Source organism: Nelumbo nucifera, chromosome 8 (genome assembly GCF_055504915.1).
Source record: "Nelumbo nucifera cultivar China Antique chromosome 8, China Antique-T2T, whole genome shotgun sequence".
In the NCBI taxonomy this organism is placed as follows: Eukaryota; Viridiplantae; Streptophyta; class Magnoliopsida; order Proteales; family Nelumbonaceae; genus Nelumbo; species Nelumbo nucifera.
Genome location: NC_142656.1, coordinates 14646834 through 14670342, shown reverse-complemented (window position 1 = coordinate 14670342; position 23509 = coordinate 14646834). Strand labels below are relative to the sequence as shown.

Below are 23509 nucleotides of genomic sequence, written 5' to 3'. Positions count from 1 at the left end.
CAAATACATACAAAATACATAATTTTACACTCAATATATTTGTATTTGTACTCCTTCCAAACTGAGCCCAATGTACGATTGCATGTCTGTTCTTTCAGAATATTTGCAAAGTTTTTGCTTTCAAGAAATCCCGTGTCATTTAAGAACCACCAAAATTTTCTCAACAAAACTGGGTGTAAATTTAGGCTATGTTTGGTTTGAAGGAAAAAATAGGGAAAGGAAGAGAAAAGTAGGAAAACGTATTTAAGGTTTGTAAAGCCTACCTTTCCCTACACTTTCCTTCAAACCAAACACAGCCTTAGGTTTTGATATGAACATGGATGTTGGTCTCTTTCTGGATCAAATTCTGGGACCAGTAAATTTGATGGTCCAAACTCTATCATGATCTACAGTACATGCTCACTGGTAGATAAAATTAATTGCTGTTTGGCTTTCAATGGTGAAATCTGATGAATCTTGGATAAATGGGGTAAACAATGTGAAATGTAGAAATGCCATTACTTCATTAGTATTGGCCATCTATAACAGTGCAGATAGAGCAGCAATTCACCAAAAAAGAAAGTAGGTATCTTGGGGTGTGTTTGGCTGCAAGATCAAAGGAGAGAGAACCCTTGATTTGGTACACAATTGTTGGGCATCTTTCTATTGGCTGCAAATGGCAAATGGGGATGGAGTTCACTTTTCTCTCTGTAACCAGTAACCACTAACCACTAACCAAGGTGATTTGGATCCACGAGCCCAGATTGGAATGGGCATTTCCACTTTTGGATCTTAGCCCAAGGGCTTAAAAGAAAAGCCCAACCCAACTTAAGTAGTTAAAGTTTCAGTTTAGTTTGGGTGTTGCGGTAATACAATAAAATTGTGAAGGGTATTTTTGTAGTTATGTAAAACCAGATCAAATCTCCAATTCTCCAAGGAAGAAAAATAGAAAATAGCTCCTGGAACGACAGGAAGGAAGTGAAGATCTGGGTCGAAGGAGAACATCGAGTGAGAAGAAATCAAAAATGTTGCTCGCAGTTCTCTTCTCCAATTCGGAAGGCAATATCCTTATCGAACGGTAAGCAAGATGTCCACCGTCCGTTTCTTTGATCTATCATTTCATCAGCAGATTTCGTCTCTTGCATTCTCCGTTCATGGATTTCGCTATTTCAGCGTTATTTTTTTCTTAGTTTTTTTCGAAATTAATAATATAATTTTCTTTTGGTTGGTGTTCTTGTAAATAACTTTATATGTGTTATTTAGATTTGATCGAACTCGAATGCATGCTCAGCCAGAAATAAATTTTCTTTCTTTTTTTTTTTTCCTTTATGAATGGTTTTTGACATTCTTCTTTCTCTTTTCGTGTATTATTTAATTATTTTTGGTCCGTTAAAAGACAATAAGAAACATTGATTTCAGAGAGATGAGCCTTGGATGCATTGCTGGTTTTGCAAATGAGTAATTTGTTAATTTTGTCGAACACTTCATTATGGTGAATTGGAAGATGACGTAGATCTCTAGAGAGGTCATTGTTTATTGATATTGAAGGAGAACTACTGTTTTTGGCTTGCTTTTTGATTATGGCCGATTGGGTCTGGTGGGTGGCTGATCAAATTTATGGAAAGGTTTTGGTGTATGGGCAAACTTGGTTCAGCATGCCCAGCATGAACAATTGATTTTCCATATTGTAGATGAAAATTAAAATGGACAATCAGTAATAACTTGCTAATGAATTCAGATTAGTAGTTCTTGGAAATTTTTGTGAATATATTGCTTCATTGTAAGGTAAAGTAGGGATTGTGATATCTCGCTCAAAGGATCGTGAACTGTAAACCAAAAGAGTGGTCTTAATGCAGCTGACCCATGAAACATTGCAGCAAAAGTCTTTGGTGCCTCCATCTATGATGTTGTGGAATACATTTCGTAAATGGATTTGAACATATCATTCTTGTTAGAAAGAAATACCATTTATTCTTATGGAGGGTAGAAAATGATTTACTTGATATAATATAGTTCCATTGCAGGATTTTAGGCAATTTTCTTTCAGAATGAGGGATTAGTGTTCTAAGATGTGAATTTCAAGGGTATATTGGAAAGTGGTTGTGGAGATTTGGCAATTAGCAAAAACAAATTATGGAGGATAAAAATTACAAAGAAATACGGATTAGATAACATGTTGGGGAAATTCCACCTGTTTCCACCATTTATGGTTTTCTATTTGGCATGGAGTATTGAAAAATTCAGCTAACTCAATATATTTAATTGTCTTTTTTTGAGTTGGTTTTGGAGACTGAACTTGTTTTTGGGGTGATATATGGCATGGTTCTTGGGGTGGACTTGTCTTTATGAGCTAGCATGACTACTTCATAGAAGGCTGTACTAAAGGATTGATATTTATTAGTTGGCGAGGGTGTGGTGTGGTGGCAATGTTTTCATTACCATCATTACCATGATGGGGAAATTTCACCTGGTGCCCCTTCCAAGCTAAATCAGCTCTTGTTAACTCCCATAGTCTCTAGCATTTAAGTTCTGTGGTTAACTTCCTTTCTTTCTTCTTGTTTTGAGATTTTATTCCAAATTTCAGTAGATCATTTGGGTTTATGACCATTTTGCTGCGGCAATCCCTTGGTATTTACTGAACCCTAAAGTTGATTTCTAAAAAGGCTTTAGCATGATTGTAGATGCTCTGTGTCTGTGTTTGTTTTTCCAATCTTCTTGTTTCACTTGATACAAATTGATATATACTTCTTTTGAAAGTTTGTTAACTACATAAGTTTTCCTTTATTACTTTCATTAACCAGTTTCTGTTCAAACCATAGAAACCACCAAAATTGCCCCCTTTAGTTAGTTCTCAAAACTTCAAGAGAATCCATTCTCTTGGCAGAATACTGTACATTTTTTCTCCACCATTCATCTTCCAAAAAGCTCCTACAAAAACGAGCTTCTCTCCTAAGAATTGACTAAGAAACCTACCATGGGATAAGGCAGGAATAGGATGTTTTAAGACAATAGTATGCATTTATTTTCCATAAGAGTCAGTTTTTGTATGTATGTCATATATTACTATAGAAAGTGAAAAGGACAGAATTCCAAAATCCCTACAATATCCATAAGACCTTTTCTCAGCTCCAATCTGAAGACACCCTAAAAGACCAATGGAAGTATATTCCAATGTCATCCAGTCTGAAGAAAAATTGGTAAAGGAATTTTTCTCAAATTCCTCCTTAAGATGGTCCCATCGGCCATTGCTCCCCCTCCCCCCAAATATAAAAAAAAGGAAAAAATACCTGACTTTTTGTGGGTGAGTTGGTGGGGTGGGGAGTTCTCACTTTGTGAAAACTGCATCATGAGACCTTGTTTTGTTCTCAAAAGTTCTAGTAGTTACCACTTACTAGTTAGCTTCCATATACACCAAGAAATGGAAAGGGGGGCCTCTCTGTTGTATTTGCTGCTTCTTTAGGCCCCCATGCTGCTAACAAAGATGATGCTTTGTAACGCTGCTTGGAATGTTCTGTGATGCTATGAAAAACCATATTGCATCAAAGAGGCACTTATGCAGCAGAATGACAACTGGCTTTTCATCATTTAGAATCAGTGCTATATACACCAGTGGCTGAAGTTGTATAGAAAATATCTGTATACAGTGAAGGGATTGATGATGGAACAGTTAAACTAGAATGGGTACCTGGGAAAAAGGGTTCAGCTACCAAAAATACACCAAATGAAGTATATGGGAAGGCTTCATGTGAACTATCACATGATTAAAGCTTTTGTCCACAGTATTGGGCTTCAGATTAATATCTTTGAGGTACTCAAGCAGCCCCACCAATTCTTCAACATCTTCATCATTCCAGTCCTTTATATAACATCCCCCCCCCCCCCCCCCCCTCTTCAACTTAAAAGCATCAAATATGCATCTATTTGCATGGTCTTTTCGTTTAAGAGTCACTGAAACTAACTATTCGGTTTAGATTAGAATGGAAATAATATTCTTGCAACAATGATTGTTGCTTAATCTGATTTTTCTTAGTGATACTTGGAGCATCCACTTATGACTTACATATCATATTTGCAGTTTTCATGGGGTTCCAGCTGAGGAGAGGTTGCACTGGCGAACTTTCTTAGTCAAGTTGGGAGCAGATAACCTCAAGGGTGCCAAAAGTGAAGAGCTTTTCGTGGCTTCACACAAGTATGCAATATCCATCCTTCCAATTTAATCATTAGTTTGAAAATTTACTTCATATTTATCTGTTTATTTGACATGGATGAGTTGGAAAACTAGAAAGGATGGGATAAAAAATCAACTTGTTTGAAGGAACCTATGAGTAGCTCAAATAAGTGACAAAATGAATGAAAGTAGACTACGATGGTTTGGCACATCCAGAGAAGGCCATCTACAGCACCAGTAAGAAGTGATCTATTACAATTTGAAGGGGGTAGGAAAGCAAAGGTCAGACCAAAAAGGACATGGGTTGAAGTAGTGAGAAATGGCCTAAGGGTCCCTAATTTTACAATGGATGTCACTGAACATTATGGAATGGCAGAACAGGATTCATGTAGCATCATACTCAATATTAGGTTTTTAGTGGAATCACACCTAATAAGAAAAATTCTTGAGCATCATTCTTGAAGAAAAGAGGCTAAAAAAGGGAAATTTTATTTTCAGTCCTGTCATTTTCATTACCATAATAATTTAGGCTTCATACTAACTTTTTACCCTAAATCTAAAGGCTCCTAAACATTCTCCAACTTGTACATCTAGATGGAGTGACTTCAAAACTGACTAGAACTCCTAACAAGCCTTCTAAAAATTGATCTTCTGACTCATTATGAATTATGTAAATCTGCCTTAACTTGCTGAACTGATGTCTGAATGGCCCATCTTGGTTTTGTTAGATATAATTGATTAACCTATTTAATGTGACCAAAATAAAACCAAATGTACAAGTTTTGACTCCTCAAATTTAATCTGCAAGTTGAATGATGAACTTGAAATAGTTTTTTCTCTCATTTCAAGTTGAGGTTTAAATAACTCGCAAAATAACTTTGAATATTGTCTCCTTTATGTTCCGCATTAAAAGAGGTTTACAGTCCTGTTTCTACATGTTTCTGACACATTGTCAATCTTTGGCTAATATGACAACCCACAAGTTCACATGTTTCTTTGCATCTCTCTAGTTTCACATGGGCACAAAAAATAGAAGAAAAGAAGAAAAGGAATCTTGGATTGAATTATATAGATTCTAGTTCAAAGGTCATAGATATCTCTATATTTAAAATTCTGCATATGCATTTATAATACATTAGTCCCTATTGATCATAACTTTTATGGAGATTTCTCAATGCCTCATTTTCCATTTATAGGCTTTTTTCCCGGCTACAGAATTCATGTAACTGATCCAATAGAGTTAGGAAATTGTTGTTTCAGTTCAGATTGTTGGGCACATATATATATATATATATATATATAGATCGATAAGAGAATATTTTATTAGACCCAATTAAGAAGATTACAACAGGGTGGGAAGGTTCTTCCTCCCGTTCACAAGTTTACAGATTTGCCCAAAACATTTGATGCCTTACAGCCCCTTGTTTAGCTAGAGTATCCACCATCCCATTTGCTGTTCTTCTCACCCATTTAAAGGAAACATTCAACTCCCTTGCAAGGCTCTCAATCTCCCGAATTGTATGCCTATAGATCCAAGGGATTTGGGTGCTACATCTTGTCCAAGAAATGACCACCTAAGAGTCCCCTTCCACTTCCAAATTAAGGAACCCAAAATGCTTGGCAAATTTTAGTCCATGTAGAAGTTTAAATAGTTCGGCTGTCAGTGCATCACCATTTTTTAAAGGCCCTAAATACAAAGCTAGCACCTTTCCTTCTGAATCTCTGAAGACACCTCATAACCCAGCCACAACCTGGTTACCAAAGAAACTTCCATCAAAATTAAGCTTCACAAAGTTGGTTGTTGGGGGTTCTCCAATCTATAAAAACTCTTTCCTTGGGATGATAAAGCCACTTCCTTCCAAGTTAACTATTTTTCACAGCAATCTTCCTCGTTTCTTTGGTTGTCTCATGAAGTTTGGACCAAAGAGGCCTACCACCTCCTGAGGAGTCCACCTGCAACCAAAGTAAGAACAATGATTTTCCCAAATACAAAGCACAAAAGGGCAGAATAAAAAGATATGGGAAACAGTTTCACCATTGCATTTACAGAGGATGCGCAAGTGAGGGGAAAGGCATTTATTTGGCCTTTTTTTTCTGCAGCATGTCACAGATGTTTATATTTCCAAGGAAGACTTCCCAACAAAAGGCCTGAATTTTATTATTATGCCAATTTAAAGGAAAAAATAATTATCTTCTGTAGACAAAGGTGGCAATATACCTGTTGACATACTATCCATGTTTTTGGCTGGTAAGGAGCTTTTGTTTCAATCAAATACAATCAATCCTGCTATTTCTCTCCTAATTTGAGGGCCTTGGTCTGTTAATCTTTCTCATCTTCTACTGTTCTTACAAACTTTCCATGGGACTTTTTTTCTCAAGTATGCAAAAATGGGGCTGTGAAAAGAGAGGTTGGGATATTTGATAGTGAGGTTGGGAAAGCTAGCTTTAACTAATGTGATTTTCCCACCTGAAAATGTTCCCAACAAGTATGATGTGCATATGCTTGCTGATTTTAGAATTCTACACAACCATTGGTTGATTTGTTTCTAACATCTGTTGGACTTGGCTGAACTGCCTCTCCCTTTCATTTTATTTCTTCCTCAGGTCAGTTTACATTGTTTACACAATGCTTGGTGATGTCTGTATCTATGTTGTTGGCAAGGATGAATATGATGAACTTGCTTGTAAGTATCTGAAGCTCCAATACTGGCAACATTGCAGATTTAGGTGGGAATAGCTTGGGCCTATCAAAGTTTCAGCTTTTCCCTCGCTAGGAAAAATAGTATTCTGTTCATAATTAAATGGTTGGTGTTCTCTTAGTTTATAATGGTTGTTGTCTGCTTCTCAAGTGGCAGAAGTAATCTTTGTTATAACCTCATCCGTGAAGGATGTGTGTGGAAAGCCTCCAACTGAGCGCCTGTTTCTTGACAAGTATGGAAAGATATGCTTGTGTTTGGATGAAATTGTTTGGAAGGTAAGAGATTCCTAACAATCTATTTCCGTTTTAAAACTTCTACCACTTGCAGCATCTTTAGTTCTAGACCTTTATTTGTAGTTTTATTTGCTTATTTTATTTGTACTTTCAAATTTAACTCTATGAAGTAGTATTAATGTAGCAAGGCAATGACTAGTTGTTTTGGCCTCCCATGTGTTGACTCATCAGTGCCTCGGTGTTGACTAGTCAGCCATGGGAAAAATGTCTGAGAATCTGGGTTTGATTCTGACAGTGGCCACTTTGTACAAAAGAAAGGAAAAAAAAAGCCAAATGTTAGGTCTGCATCCAGTCTATTCGTCCCAAGACCATAGATAGCCTAGACCATCATTGGGTAATGGTCCTTTTACCAAGTTTGAGTGAATAGATGGACTTTTATATATTTTGTGCATGTAGGCAGGGGCCGAGAAAGGAGGGAATCCCCCTCAAAAGAAATAGGAAAATTTTGAAAAACAGCACATATATAAGTTTGGAGGTAGTACTGTAGTAGGAGATGCCATGCATCCTAATACTGTGCCCTCCCCCATCACCCAAATGAATGATCCTGGTTTATTCTTGTTTGGGGGTGGGCAATTTTCAATGAGAACTGCAAATATGAATGGTCCTGGTCATTGCTTTATCTAATGGTAAAAATCTCACACTGACCACATGCTTGAGAATGTCGGTTGAATTTTGAGAGCAGCCATTTTGTGGAAAAAAAAAGCCAAACGTTAGGTTCACATCCGGTACACCCCTTCCAAGACCCAGATAGGTGGGACCAGTACTGGGTAACTTTTATGCATATTACTTTTTTAAGAAACTTTTATGCAGATCCCTGTTTTATAGATATAAGAAAGGGGATTAAATGAGCCAAGAGAGGGAAGGGACAGTCTTTGCTCTTCTAAGCTCTCTATTGTGATTCTAATTTGTGGCAGATTCTCTCAAGAGCACATGATTAGTTGAAATAAGACCTTAAAGAACTACTCTTTTACTCTTTTGTTTTATGCTTTGTTTCTGTTTCTCATATTTCCTCTCTACCATATGACATCATAGACATTTAAGCCAAACCATGTCCAAATAAGAATAGAGCCAGTATCTCATATATAGTAAGAAATAAACACAAACTTTAAAATAAATCAAATAGTTGTTAGTTAAACTAGTCCACATAGTTGATGCTTAATTGTCTCAGCTTTCAGGTTGCTGCATCTTGGGATTAAACAACTATTGCATGATGCAGTCAGTATGAACCTCATGTAATTAATCGGTCAACTAGTCTTTAAGTGGTTCTGTTAGGCTCATGGACTCCATAGCGAACCCAGATGACCCGAGGTACATGAGAGTTTACTCCAGAAGGTGGAAAGGATTACCATGTCAAAACAGTGACCACCAGTGACAACTCGAGAGTTAGTTATGATCTACCTGATTCAGTTGTAAGCCTATAAAAGGCATCCTCATTGTAATTCGGGGTGTGGAATCCTCCAAATCATTTTTCCCTCTCGTTCTCCTCTCTTCTACCTCTTTCTTCTCTGTAACAGGAGGTTAGGCACCTTGAATTTGCCTGTGTTAGGCAGTAACTTAACAGGTTCATCCTTTGATTAGACTGTTTTCAAGTCAAAGGAGGTTTAATGCTGCATGGAAAAAGAAATAGCCAATAGTATGTTGTAGGAAACTAGGAATTAAAGATGAGGTTTAATGCTGCATGGGAAAAGAAATAGCCAAGAATCTGCTGTAGGAAACTAGGAGTGTTGGCTATGAAGAATCCAGGGAAAAAAGGGGTGTTGGCTAGAATTAAGATTGGATTTTAAGGTCTGATTGCACTGTTTTCAGTATTGGAGCAACTATCAAATTCAAAAGGATTTTCAGTCTCCAAGTCTCCTTGTTACTCTTATTTCCAAATTGAGAGAATGGCTAATCTATGCTTTACATGCTCAGCAAAGCCTTAGGCCAAGGTTCAAAATATCGTCACGTATCGTTCAATTGTATTGGAGCCTTCCCGGTACGCCCCTACAGGGGGTGTTTCGGGTCGGCGAGTGGTTCAGGGGGTAGACCAGCCCCTCTGAACCAGATTAAAAAAAAAAAAAAAAAAAAAAAAACAGTACCGACACAGGCTGATATGCCCTACCGGTGTATCGCCTTGTATCAATATTCTGAACCTTGCCTTAGACCAACTATTTGGGATCTAAGTCGTGCCTTATGTGAAATTAGCATCTCTAGATCATTTTCCACTACCTCAACCCTGTCCTCTTTGGCCTTTTGTTTACATTTCAAGAGCCTTATATTTGCACCAACTTATAATTGGTACAGATTTTTGTTCTTTGCATGTGGCATTCTATGTTTTACATAAATCATGCCTTATGTGAAATTAGCATCTCTAGATCATTTTCCACTACCTCAACCCTGTCCTCTTTGGCCTTTTGTTTACATTTCAAGAGCATTTGCACCAACTTATAATTGGTACAGATTTTTGTTCTTTGCATGTGGCATTCTATGTTTTACATATGAGATACCAATTTTGAATTTTACAGACCTAATAGTAGTTTTGTTGAGGCTATATGCATTATTTTCAAGTCCATAGGTCCAATTTCATCATTTGTTCAGTTTCTCATTCTATCAAGGATATATTCTAGTTCAACAGTGCAGAATGGGTTATATCTCTATGTCATATGGCTTTGGTTGTGGGTATGTGTCTAGAAGGTGGATCTGTCTGACCTCAAAATCTTGGGGGGACTGCTAAAATCAATCAAACATTTTGGTCCAATATATGGAAACAACATATAACTTCCAATCTTTTAAGCAAGCTATATTCTGTTTAGATACATTCTTCTATTTATTTCTTAAAAAGGAAATACCAACAAGAAATGAAAGCACATAAATCAACTTGAAACGTGATATTAAAAATCCAGATTATACTTTGCATAGAAATCTGCATATTATGAGGTTTAGAAAAGCATTCTTGTTTGAGTATTTTATATGTTTAAGCTTAATTTTTTTTAACCATACCAGTTAATAATTTCTGTTTGGTGCTTCTCCAATTAAGTGGATACATGTCCAATCCATGGATCAGGAAATGGACAGAGATTTAGCAGATCCAGCACCTATCCCATACCAACATGCATATCTCGTCATATCCAATATAGGTACTTGGGAAAAATAAGAGTCCAGTCATAAGTTGTAGTTTTTGGAGATGCTTATCTGGTTAATTCATGCGGACAAAGAGTAGTATTTTATAAGACATCCACCAAATGACATTTTGGATAAATGGATCAAATATGCAATGCGGACCTGTATGGTGCTGCATCCATGTGTATTTACATTTTCCAGAATTATAAGTGTAAATAGTTGACTTAGTTCTCTTATTTTCTAGTGATTAAAATTTGGTAGTGGATGCCTTGGCATTATTGATTCATAGTCGTTATCATTAAAGCTTTTATCAAAATTATCTGTAGTTTATGAAAATCTGTTCACCATGCTATTTTTTCTTTGCTTTATCTCACCTTTACCCTGCTCTCCATTATGGTATTAATATTTTCACTGGAATTATTCTAATGTCCACTCTGTTATTTGCATTCGGAAGGGGATGCTGGAGAACACAGACAAAGATAGAATCAGAAGACTTATAAGGTTAAAGCCTCCTACTGATATCTGAAGGTGAAGGTAACCATCTCAGTTCTGGTCAAGATAACAATTCAGAAGCCCTTGGCTTATTTCCTGCTTTTTTTTTTTTTTTTTTTTAATTTTCCTAGCCTTTCATATCTCAGGGAAAAGCTTTGTAAATTTTATTGCACTATTGGTTTTGTAGTTATAAGTCATTGTAACCACTTTGTTAGGATATGTACCTTCTCTATTTTTTAGGCTTTCTGCCTCCCCTGATGATCCTCACTTGAATAGATTCCACTGTGTTCGCAAATGATGTTTGTCTTGTAGACCGTTCAATGGGGGGTTGTGCATAACCTCATATCTTTTGGACATCACTACAGGGAAAATCTTCCTAGCTTTAGGAACTGAATGTAACCCATTCAAGGATGACAAGAGGTCAACTTAAACCCTTCTTCCCAAGCCTCATTTTCCCAAAGAAAAGTGAAAAAAAAAAAACCTTCACTTGCAGAGAATGAATTTTCAAGGATTTAAGTTGGACATGTTTCAGAATCCTAAATTAGCTTTCTAGTTTAGATAGAACTTAAGGTTTGACATGTTTGGAAATTAGCTTTAAGTGTCTCATTGTTCTCGTTTCTAATTTTATAAACATCCCAGTAACAAAATAATTTCAGATAGAACCTATGGTTTGAAATGTTTGGGAAAAGGGTAAAAGAACACTTAAATCATCCCTGACTGCCCACTGTGTGTTGCTGGGACGGGCTCAGGGTTTTTTTATATGATGAATATGATATTACTCGGGGAAAAAATATTCATTGTAATAAGGGTTTGCTTTTGGCAAAGCTCGTCTTTCAAGGATCACCCTTGAAAGCGAGAGGCAAGCGCACTGCCTGCACCAAAAGTGTTTATGAAGTATGAATGAAAAAACATACCCAGACTTCCATTTGAACTAAATCTAACTCTGTTAAATGTGGCTGTTGGACTGTATGATGTTTTAAAAGAAAGAAAAAGCTTTTGATATACAAGAACTTTAGAAGAACGGATTGTAGAAGCATAAGAAATGTGATTGTATTGATTTGATATGGATTCAAATTTGAAATGCACAAGGAATGTGATTTGAGAATTATGATTTAAAGCCTCACAAGTTATATTATCACTTCTAGTTTCTAAGTATCATAACATTTTCAGTCTTTTTAGTTCCAAAAGGGAGAAAAAAGAAGAAATGACTAATGGCAGAGTGGCCTTGTGGCCAAAATGAATGCCAGCATGACTAAGGGCCTGAAGCTGAGAATTGCCTCAGTTCCTCCTATTCACATCTGACGAGCAAGGTAACTCGCAAGAGCATTTATCGGCTTGCCAATGTCCACCTTTTCCATGTTCTGGTGCTTGATCTTAATTCTCACCAAGTAGTCAGCTGGGATCCAGGCAAAGCTAAGCATTGGTGGCATGCTGTCATCCTCGTGCTCTCTCAATTTCAGTGTTTTCATGACCCATTTAGGGTGGTAGGTTACCTGGTACCATGCTGATGCCTTCTTTTCATAGACAGAGTTTTTTTCATCTTCTGTAAGCTGGATTGCAAATGTCTCATCCATACTCTCAAATGCTTGCCTGAATTCCTTCTTCAATACATTATAGGCATGCTTAAGCCTCTCTTTCAGCTCGCCTTGTTTGTTACTATTATACTTTGGCATGGACCATATGTGTCCAGTCACCACCTCTTCCTCCCTGATCACCTTGTACTGGCCCAGAAGAGCTCTGAATTGTGCATCATATGAGCACTTCTGATTCCAAGCATCTGTCACGAAGCCTGCAGATCCCAGAATTTCGAGATCTGTATCGTAAGAAATATCTTCAGCCACACAGGCCATCTCTGAAGATGTTGCCATGCCGTTGTCAGAATCAATATCTCTAATTTTGCGATAGAGTTTGCCCAGGATCTTGCTTGACCTGTATGATAAGAAGTCCTCCTTTCCCATGAAATCTGGATACATTTTAGGCTTTAGGGATTGCGGCATTGTCACCACCTCGCCAGTTTTAGGAAAGTCGACTGCTTTGGCTGCAAGCTCTGCTAGACGGATGCACTTCTTATCCAAGGCTCCATATTCACTCAGGTCGGCATGAACAACATGTGCGTTGCAGATGACACCAAGCTTCTCGTTCACCATTGTTTTCATGAAAAACTTTATCAAATCCTGTTGAACAAACATCGTAGATGGCCATGAAGTAGCTTCATTTGTTTTCCAATTGCAACTCCAGAACCATGTAAACCAAAAACATGAAAACCCCGCTTTTGAAGATGGCCATGAAAGGCGTATTAAATTGCATTAATACACATAAAACTTGGCAGACCAAAGCTATTTTGGAGAGAAATTATAGTTGGACGAACTTGGACACAAATTTCAATAAATGGTTGTAGGAATATCTAGTAAACCATTTTACTTAATACAATGATTATGTGACTTAGGCAGATAGTTAAATTTACCTTAGTGGCTTATGAAAATATATATAGTTAAATCTGATGTTCAGATAAACCAGTATGAAGAAACAGAGTCAGGTATAAAAAGAAAGAAAAAAAAAAAGACAAAGAAATAGAGTCTGAATTGGTCCCAACACAGGGTATTAACATCCGGTCCCAACAGCCATTGCAGCCATACATCAGGAACATCTCGCAATGAAGGGCAGGGGAGATGTTCCCAATGCACGGCTGCAATTGCTGCTGGGACCCTGTGTTGGTACCAGATCCAAACTTGAGCAAACAACAGAAAAATTCTTTTCTAGTGATGTAAGCATACGAGAAAATGTACCAAATTCGCCCTCTTATCCAAAAAACAGGTTCTACCCAAATCACCATCCCTTAAACTAAATCAGCCTGATTCAGGAATCTAAAGGTGTGAAAAGGGAGAGGTTTATCTTCCCTGTGATACTGATAAATAAAATCCAAAGGTGGGTTATCACTAATACTGCCCGCAATCTTTATCCGGTTCAACCGTTCAAATCAAAATCTCCAGACAAAAAAAAAAAACCTGCTACTGAATTGAATAAGCTAACTGAGAGCTCAAGTGCATGAAGCACAATAAAACTACATTAATAAAGTACTTACGTGATGATTGACTTCACGTGACATCTTTCTAGCTTCCACAGGAGAATAGTCCATTGGCATCCAGCTTTGCTTGCTTGGAGGTATAAGATGTTCATCCCAAGTAACAAAGTAGAGATCCCCATCAAGATCGCTTCCTGATGCTTCATTTGTATGCGGTCTCTCTCCCTTTTGAGGGAAAACCAGACAATCAACAAGATGATGCAAACCAGGCACATCTACAGCTTTCAGAATCCGAACATCTCCCGGGTGAAGACAGGGATTCTTAGCTATGGCCACAATCCCTTCGATAACATGTACATTCTTCTTTGCCTTAGAAAACCTAAAGCCATTCTTTGAAAAACAATTCTCCAATGAAGGGGTAGACACTTGGATGAAGCACTGTCCTTCCTCGAGTACTGCTAGTTCATCCAAGCACCCCATCAACAGCCTTCCTGCAGGAACAAAGATCTTAGATTTTTCCAGAAGGTCTCTCAGCTGTGCAGCTCTTATGCAGGACAACATTCCTTTTAGATGAGGTTCCATCTGGGGTTGAAAACCGGCACTCAACATTATCGCTGCAGTCTTTCCCTGCTCAGGACACAACGAGGTAACGACATCAAAAGCGACATCAGCATTGTCAAGCATCTGGTTTAGTTTAGAAACCATAGAATCTTGCAGTCTTGAGAATACATCGTCTGGGACAGACAGTGCTGAAAGAAGAGTTATAATTTGCCTGTTGAGATAACCTGGTTGGAAACGAGTCCAAGAGCAGACTTCGAGGGTCGTGTGTCCAGACTCGAACTTGTTCATACTTGGCCTCAGGGAGAGGCGAATGCCATCTTCCTCTCCCGCAGCAGCAGGCCAACAAACTACGACCCCCTTGCAACCAGCATACCTTATTTGATATGCACAAGGAGGGTTGGTTGTCAATTGCAGCTTCTCTGCAACATCTATTGCAAGATCAGGTGTTAACATGCCAATCCCATCCGAAAATACATATCCATTCCTCTCAATATCTGGAAGCCCTAAGTTGACATTCTTCAGTGGAACCTCAACTGTGGCATAGGTAGAGGAGAAGCACTGTCCCATCCTAGCTGCACATTTAGCAACATTCCTATTAGCAAACTTCCCCATCCACTTCTTAACATCCATGACTGCGGTGTTCTTATCTTCAGCAAAAAACCAGGCAGACCGGTCCCTCAGCTGATTGGATGAAAAGGCCAGAAGAGAATACTTCCGACCACACAGAGAAAACCCATTAGTCAGAATAGTCTTCACCCTATTGAAAACGGTGGTTTTTTGGGTAAATGATTTCGATTTAATATCCTTCACAATAGGAGAGACATGATAGATGAGGTCTTTGCAACTGAGTTGCTGCATTCGTTCATCCTTGAAGCTAACCCTTAGGAACCTATCAGAAACGTGTTTGTATTTCCTAAGAACCCTATTGGAAAGCTCCACCTCTGGTGGAAGACAATAGGCTCTGGTTGGAGTTATAACCAGTCTTCTCACCTCAACACTATCGTCTGATTCCTTGGAGCTCTTGATAAGTTTGGGGTTGTCAAGGAACCATGTTTGGACATCTCTCAGACTTTTGCATGCATTGATCACCGGACGCCTATAGGAATACATATGTTGTAGGGCTGTAACATTCACTTCATTCTGTTCAGTTCTCAGTAGGTCGAAGAATTCTTTTGACAACTGATTCTGGCTGATGATACCTTTGTGAACGATAGCATTCACCATGAATATTACCTCAAAGCTTAAACCCTCTTCATGGTCAATGCTAAAGAAGGAATCTGCCATCAGCTTTCCAAAATCAGGTTCCTCTCGGATTCTCAGCAGCCCTCTCAGACACTCGTCCGGTATCCTATGCTCTCTAAGATAGTTCACAACCTTCTTTAGTCTCAGACCAAAGCGGGGTGCAACTGATATTCTATACGAATTGCACCTGCCTATCGCTCTGCTAGGCGTGAAATCTGTAGTCCTTATCCAGGGATCTTCATCATCCAACATATCAAATTGAAAAGAATCATAGATATCATCATCTGCAGTTCTGTAATAGATGCATGGAGAAGATGCCAGCTGCAACAGAATAACCAAAGAAGATGACCCTGTATACTGTGTATATTGTTTGATGTAGTTGATATCTCTCACAAAGAACTCCAGTTTGAAGTCGCATTTGATGACTGCATGCTTGTCCTTAATGGAGAAAGCAGTTTCCCTTGTGAACATGATTTTGCAGCTCAGATCAAAAGGATCCACGACAAAATCAACGCAAGGTGCTTTCCAACAAACAACGAATTCGTCCTGGGCGACAAGAGATCCAATCTCAATGCAGGAATCAGGTAGCTTGAAGGGGTCTGCTCTCCTCATCTGGTTAATTCGGAATGGGGACTCAGGTTCTAAGTTCACCTTCAGAGGGCGGTGATTCATGACAAGCTCACAGCGTCCAGCAGCCTTTAACGCTGCAGTTGCTGCCTCGGGAGATATGAAGTGCACAAAAGCATGAGGCTTCACCTTTTCATAGTCATCTGTTTTCTGGATCTCTTTCATGTTTGTGACATCGAAATCAGGGTAAGAGTCTGGTGGAGTCCAGGAAGTCTTCAATCTACATCGCCATATACCTCCAATTTCTTGCTCTAAGAAATCTGTGAGCTCTAATGCGGTGACATTTTTGTCAAATCCACCAAAACTGGCTTGACTGACAACCATGCCATTTTTGGTTCCTTCTAACACCATTTCCGTCCGTGGTTCTTCCTTCATTTCTTTTTTTTTTTTATAACAATAAGGAAATTGACTTAAAAAGATGAAAGCTTATAATGCACTTCAAATTGACAGTCTGATCTTCGCTTGAACAAACACCAGCAGCTGGTGGAGAAAGAGAAAATGAGTAAACAAAAATTTCAAGAAAAAGTGTAAAGAGAAACTTGAATAGCACAACATTGCAAAATGAACAAAACTTACAAGAAATGTAAACTGTAAATGATTTTAATGCATATGCATATCTATATATGTGTTAGAACAAAATTTACTAAGATCTTCACCAAGGTTCAACACTTTGCTCTTATCTATTTGCATTGATCTTAGATGAGTTGGCTAAACATATTCAAGAGGAAGTTCTATGGTGCATGTTGTTTCTGGGTGATATTGTTTTAATTGATGAAACTAATAAAGAATTAAATTCAAAATTAAACTTATGGACAAATTTCTTAGAAACAAGAAATTTTAAAATAAGTAGAACCAAAACAAAGTATATAACAATTAAATTTAGCAATAATAGGAATGTAAATTAAGATATACTTAAGATTGGAGACCAAAAAATAATGCAATATGATCATTTTTGGTACTATTGTTCAATTATTCATAATAAGGGAAAAAAGTGAGGAGGATGTCACCAAAAGAATTAGAGCAAGATGAGCAAAATGGAAGGGTGCATTTGGACTTTTATGTGATAGGTGAATACCACTTAAATTAAAAAAACAAAAAAAATCTATAAAACAGTTGCAAGGTAGCTATGTTGTATGGAATAGAGTGTTGGATAGTCAATAAACAACATGTTCAAAAAATAAATGTAACAAAAATGAGAATACTAAGATGAATGAATGGAAAAACTAGAAATGGAAGGGTGAATGAATGGAAGGGTGAATACCACTTAAATTGAAAAAAAAAAAAAAAAATCTATAAAACAGTTGCAAGGGTAGCTATGTTGTATGGAATAGAGTGTTGGATAGTCAATACACAACATGTTCAAAATATAAATGTAACAAAAATGAAAATACTAAGATGAATGAATGGAAAAACTAGAAATGACAAGATTATGAATGAAATTATCCATTGCAACTTAGGAGTAGATCCAATAGATGATAAAAGGAGAGAGAGTATACTAAGATGGTTTGCGCACATGCATAGAAGACCAACTACGCCAATTAAAATAAATGATTTGTTACACATTGAAAGGACTAAAAAAGTTTGGGATAGACCAAAAGAAACGGGTAGTAGTAAGAATGGATTTAAGCACTAAAATTTAACAATGGATGTCTTTAAATAGAACAGATTAGCAACATAGGATTCGTGTAGCCGATCCCATATAGTTGGGATAAGGCATGGATGATAATGATGCACATTTATATCTAAAGCACATACACATTTACTATAGATATAGATATGCCACGTCTAAAGCCCATACACATTTACTAGTACAAATTAAATAAACATATGAACTCAATCAAAATATGATACATCTCAAAGAAAAATTAAAATACTATGAATATTGACAAATAAAAATTAAAAAAATATAAAATTATTAATACTAAAAAACATAAGATGCATTACAATTTCTAATTAAAAGAAAATTTGAAACCAAAATAGAGAAATTTGGTATTACAAATTTATACACATGGAGACATAACAAACAAACTATGTATAATTGTAGATAGATAAATCACTATAACCATCAAACAAATTGAACAAACATTCGAACATTAGACATGTATTCTTTATTGTCATTTGGTATCACTTAGTTGATATTGATCAAAATAACCTCTCTATACATGCTATGCATTAAAAATATAAAAATAAAATAACATTTCTAAATCACGTCTCTTTTGACATCAGGCCTTGAGGCATGAGACATCCATGCATCTCTGCTGAGGGCCTAAAAACCTCAAATTACAACTCAAGGCTCCAGCACAAATGCAACTTTTGTACGCCTTGCCCTTGAGGCGAGTTTAATCCTTTTAAAACCAACAGTGTAAAGCATATGCCATGCACATGTGCAAGTAAAAACAAAAACATAAGTTAATAATCAAATATAACTTTTATGACCTCCATCAAAACCAAGGCGCTTAAATAGTGCTAGTGTAAAGGCATGCACACATGTAAGTAAATGGAAAATAATAAAAATATAAGTTAACATTGTATTATCAAATTTATATTTTATGAGCAAGTTATATATTAATTAGTATAAGAGCATGTATTATGTATATGCGCAATTAAGTATTCACTATAATATGATATATGATATTTGGATTTGAATATTATGAGTTGCACAGAATGCAAGGCAAGTATTCACTGTATAGTATAGATAGATGAATTGGTATTGGTTTGTATACATCAGTTTACTTACCTAAGTTGGTATTTTGCCAACCCATCTTATCCAAAACATGTCCTTTGTACCTTGGATACCAGACCAACATTTCTTAATGAATTTAAACATACATGTATGACAGGAATTGAGATCTTTTCCTCGCCGAGTATTCCTCACAATGACCTCGCAGCCACATCCCACTATGTATTGGGGACATTTCTCCATGAATATTAAATACAAGTATGGGAGATGCTCTTGATGTATGGCCAAGACTTGCTGTAAGGTCGGTGTGAGGAGCACTCAGTGAGAAGAAGCAGATCCAGACTCATATGACAGATATTCTTAATGTGCAACCGGATGCAATGTTATCAGATTCACCTTCAAGGATCATCTAACTAAATCGGGATAATCAATTTTCAAAATAGAGTGGTTTAAGAGATGCCTTGAACTATTGGACCAGCGAATCGACTATGATGTATCAGCAGTATCGCCCAAAAAATGAACCTTTTTTTTGGTATTTAATCGTACCCATAGGCATGGTTTTTAAAACCGGACCGGACCGGACGGTCAGACCGGAAAAACTGGGAACCGGTCAGGTGACTGGTTCCGTTTTTCCTCAAAACCGGATTTTCTCAAAATACCATTGATTTTGATCAACAAACCGCTGACCCGGGCAGTTAACTGTTCAAACGGTTTTGACTTTTTTTTGTTTGAACGGGCCAACCATTCGACCCGGTAACCTGACCCCCTGACTGATTCGGTCTCCAGTCGATTTTAAAACCCATGCTCATAGGGACCATAAATTCTTTTTTCTTTTCTGGGAATAACACAGCAGCACACTAATAACTCATTCAAAATCAGTGGTAGTAGGACTCAAATCAGCATTTCTTCTAGGACTGAACCACCGCTGAGTTGGCCGCCCAAATAATGAACTTTTAATTCATAGATATTCCAATTCATTTGCACTTGATTTTCCATGTGGAAATGTACCATAAAGATACTGTACCCGTCCTGTTAAACACTCCATATAGAAAAACCAAGAAAATAATAATTCTTGGAACTCAAGCAATTGAAAAATAACTTCTCTTCAACAACAATCCAGGCAGACCTAGATAGGATCTATATTCAGTGGAGTTGGTACCTTTCATGGCCTGCCATAAAGCAACCTGATGAGAAACTTCGGCCGAGTTGGGTTGGCTTGAGATCAACCCAAGCCCAATATAAGGGGGATAAGGAGGGGAACCTCAACACTAACCAGACCCAGCCAGAACTACAACTTGATGAGCCAAACCTGATCCCAGAATATGTAATCCTAACCAAACTTGAGTAACCCGATTTTCATGTTCAGGTTGGATTGTCTTTTTGGGTTTCATTAAAGCTAATGCTATGCACAAAGGTTCAAAATATCGATACACCAGTAGGGGTGTATCATGCCATATCGGTATCTTTTTTTTACTTTTATTTTATATTTTTCTCAAAACTGGTTTAGGGAGTCGGTTTAAGGCTCCTCCATCCCCTGAATCGGTCAGAACCCCGATATATCCTCTGTAGGGGCGTATCGGAGAACTCCCAAAATGATATGTATTGCCTAATACAGGCCGATACGTGTTGATACTTTGAACCTTGCTATACACACATAAAACACACTTCAACATGATTTTTACTTTCCAACCCAATTTAAGAAAATCCCAAGTCCCAACCCAATGTCTGGCCAGAATCGGGCTGGTCAGTCGAGGTTGGGTTTGGCCAGGCCAAGTTGCACCCTTACCAATAGGGGTGCAAGTAGAGCCAAGTTACGCCAGGTTGAGATCAACCCTAGTGCAACCCCGGGTTCTAAAACTCCAATCTAGTTTTCAACCAGACCTAATCAACCCTAATCCTAAACCAATCTAAAATCTCTCAACCCTAACCCAGGATATGGATTGGGCCCAACCTGACCCTTCTCCTGTCCTTTTAAAATCACACAAATTCTATATCAGTATTTGCTTGTTTAATGTTTCTATTGTATTTATTATTTTTTATTGGTACAAAGTGAAAAAGATGAATGTTTCCAATGATTAGAGATTATTATGAAAAATGATAGATTCCCTCTTTGAAAATCAAATCAATAAAGACAAGTTGGTCATTAGGCTTAGGGCTTATGAGTTAAAGACAAAATGAATATGATGATGATATGGAATGGGAATATAATTCACACGACCAATAACCATGATAGAGTTAGGTTCAGGTTGGATTGGACTGTCCAAAGTGGTCCACCCTAACCTAATCCAAAGTAAATGTGGGTTGACTTTTGTCAACCCTACCCCTAACCCGATCATCAACCCAACCCAAAGGTTGGGTTCAAAGTTATCCCGACCTTACGTGCAAAGAGCTCAATTTCACTCATTCCCTTTACCAAATGAACGCTAATAAGATTCACTTATTCCATGAAGGAAACCTCTAAACATCTGAGTCTATCTTCTTCCATTCCATGAAGGATGCAAGCATTCCTTCCGATCACCCCAGACATAAATTCATACGTCAACTTAATAAAATGAAGAAAAAAAGAAAAATAAATGTTTTCTGATAATTGGCTCAATATTATACATAAATTAATATCTAAATGTGTATCAAATGGTTTTGGAAGCATAGAAATAACAAAATAAAAACCTTTATTTTGGAGGTAGGATTTATGGGTTTTCAATGGTGTATATCAATCGAGATCAAATCAGCCTTCTATAACGTCCCATATAACATCCCCGTCGTGTATTGGGAACATCTCCTGATGATAATATCAGAAATGATGATGTCATTGTCAGGAGATATTTCCAATACACGGGGGATGTTCGGGCGGAGGGGGAGGGAATCTTGTGGGGGTTGATTTGAACTCATATTAATCAACCTTTGATAGTATGAATATATTTCTCCATTGTCACATAGGATGCCAACTAAGATCCAGGTCATTGGACTGTTTCTTCAAATAGGGAGCTCAACACCCCTGAATTATATTTCTAGAAGAAATGTTAATGACCATTTTAACTCAAAACAGTCTCAATCAAACAGAAAATTCACATTTAAACTCAAAACACCTAGGTGATTAGGTGGTACTGATGTGGCAATGTTTCAAGTAGAAACAGCCATGCTGCCAAAAATCACCTACATCTTCAAAGTGGAATACAAATTTCATTATATTGATTCCAAAAGCTTCATGCATCAAACAGGACTTACCAAAATTTTCGGAATCACAGTACTCCACATTCTCAGGGTAGTGAAAAAAATGCAACAAATATCATCCCATTTCACAAGATTGATTCTCCAAATTTCATACACAAGCAACAGAAGATCACACACCACACTAACACTTTCAGGGAAGAAATAAGATGCAACAAACATCACCCTGTTTTCATTCAAACTCAAATTAATGGAAAAGACCAAACTTGCAACAGAAACTAAACTGGAAATCTTCAACAAAAAGGTTGATCAAAAACAGGAAAGCAAGAGAACAACTGAGTACCTCTTTGGTCGTTCAAGTAATTGTCTAATATTCTTGAAAGTATAAGAGAACTTATTTAGGGACTTTACCTAACAGTTTAAGCTTTTAGATTCAATGATTCGTTGACAGTACGAGCATGACAGAGGAGTGAGAAGCAAAGCTCAACAACGAAGAGAAGAGTATCGAATGTGCAATGCTGAAGTAGAAGACTCCTGTTATAGTCTTCAAAAAACCAAGGAAAAATCAGATTCTTTTCTCTTCATAGCAAAAATTAAAGTGAAAATTCCAATTTGTTTACTTGGGATGCAAGTCTGGGTTACATAAAAAAAAATGCAAAGTCTTGGATTAGTAATCAGGCGAGAGAACGAGTGAGAGTGACTGTGTTGACTTGACAGCGATGGAATCGAAAGGAAAGCGAGAATTGACGCAGGAATGGACAAAGAAATTAAGCAAAGAAAGTGCTTGAGTATGAATTAAAAAAAAAAAAAATTAGAAGAAGAACAAAGTGCTTGACTCACTACTGACTTTGCATACTTGAATCTTGACTGTGAAGTAACCGTTAACTGTAATTCATTAACCTTTATGGTGGCTCTTGCAGTAGCAGAAAGAAAGGGAAAACCTCCACACAGACTTGGCTGTTTTTAAGCTTTTTCGTAAACGACACTTTACTCTACTTAGGGTCTGTTTGGTGAGATCACCTATTCCCCCGTCTATTTGTTTCATACAGGAATCGGAATTGGGTTCCATAAGATGTATATTGATGTAACCGTTTTTGGTCACGTACCATTTTTTGTGATGTATAAATTTTTTGGCTAAGTACCTCGTTGTTTGACCCGGTGGTGACGTGCCTTGGTGATGAGCTACTTGGTGGCGAACTCCCTGGGGGAGAACTACTTGGTGACGAACTGCTTGGTGGCGAACTACCCAGTGGCGAGCTCCCTGGTGGAGAGCTACTTGGTGATGAACTGTCGAGTGGCGAACTGCCTGGTGGTGCTCCCTAGTGGCGAACTGCCTGGTGGCGAACTGCCTGGTGGCGAACTGCCTGGTGGCGAACTCCCTGGTGGCGAACTGCCCGATGGCGAACTGCCCAGTGGCGAGCTGCCTGGTGGCGAACTGCCTGGTAGTGCTCCCTGGTGGCGAACTGCCTGGTGGCGAAC

General features: G+C 37.7%; 2 protein-coding genes across 2 annotated transcripts; one reads left to right on the top strand and one right to left on the bottom strand.

Annotated features, from left to right (window-relative positions):
* The first annotated feature begins 898 nt into the window (after positions 1–898).
* On the top strand, positions 899–11025 carry LOC104592436 (uncharacterized). The gene is made up of 5 exons (XM_010251806.2): positions 899–1057; positions 4055–4168; positions 6752–6831; positions 6997–7121; positions 10693–11025. Exons 1-5 carry the CDS (start codon positions 1005–1007, stop codon positions 10762–10764), a joined length of 444 nt encoding a protein of 147 aa, XP_010250108.1. The 5' UTR covers positions 899–1004; the 3' UTR covers positions 10765–11025.
* Positions 10689–22625, bottom strand: LOC104592435 (RNA-dependent RNA polymerase 6-like). Its single transcript, XM_010251805.3, has 3 exons — positions 22442–22625; positions 13813–16662; positions 10689–12904 (listed from the first exon to the last, which is right to left on the bottom strand). Exons 2-3 carry the CDS (start codon positions 16555–16557, stop codon positions 12023–12025), a joined length of 3627 nt encoding a protein of 1208 aa, XP_010250107.2. The 5' UTR covers positions 16558–16662; positions 22442–22625; the 3' UTR covers positions 10689–12022.
* Between the last annotated feature and the right edge of the window lie 884 nt (positions 22626–23509).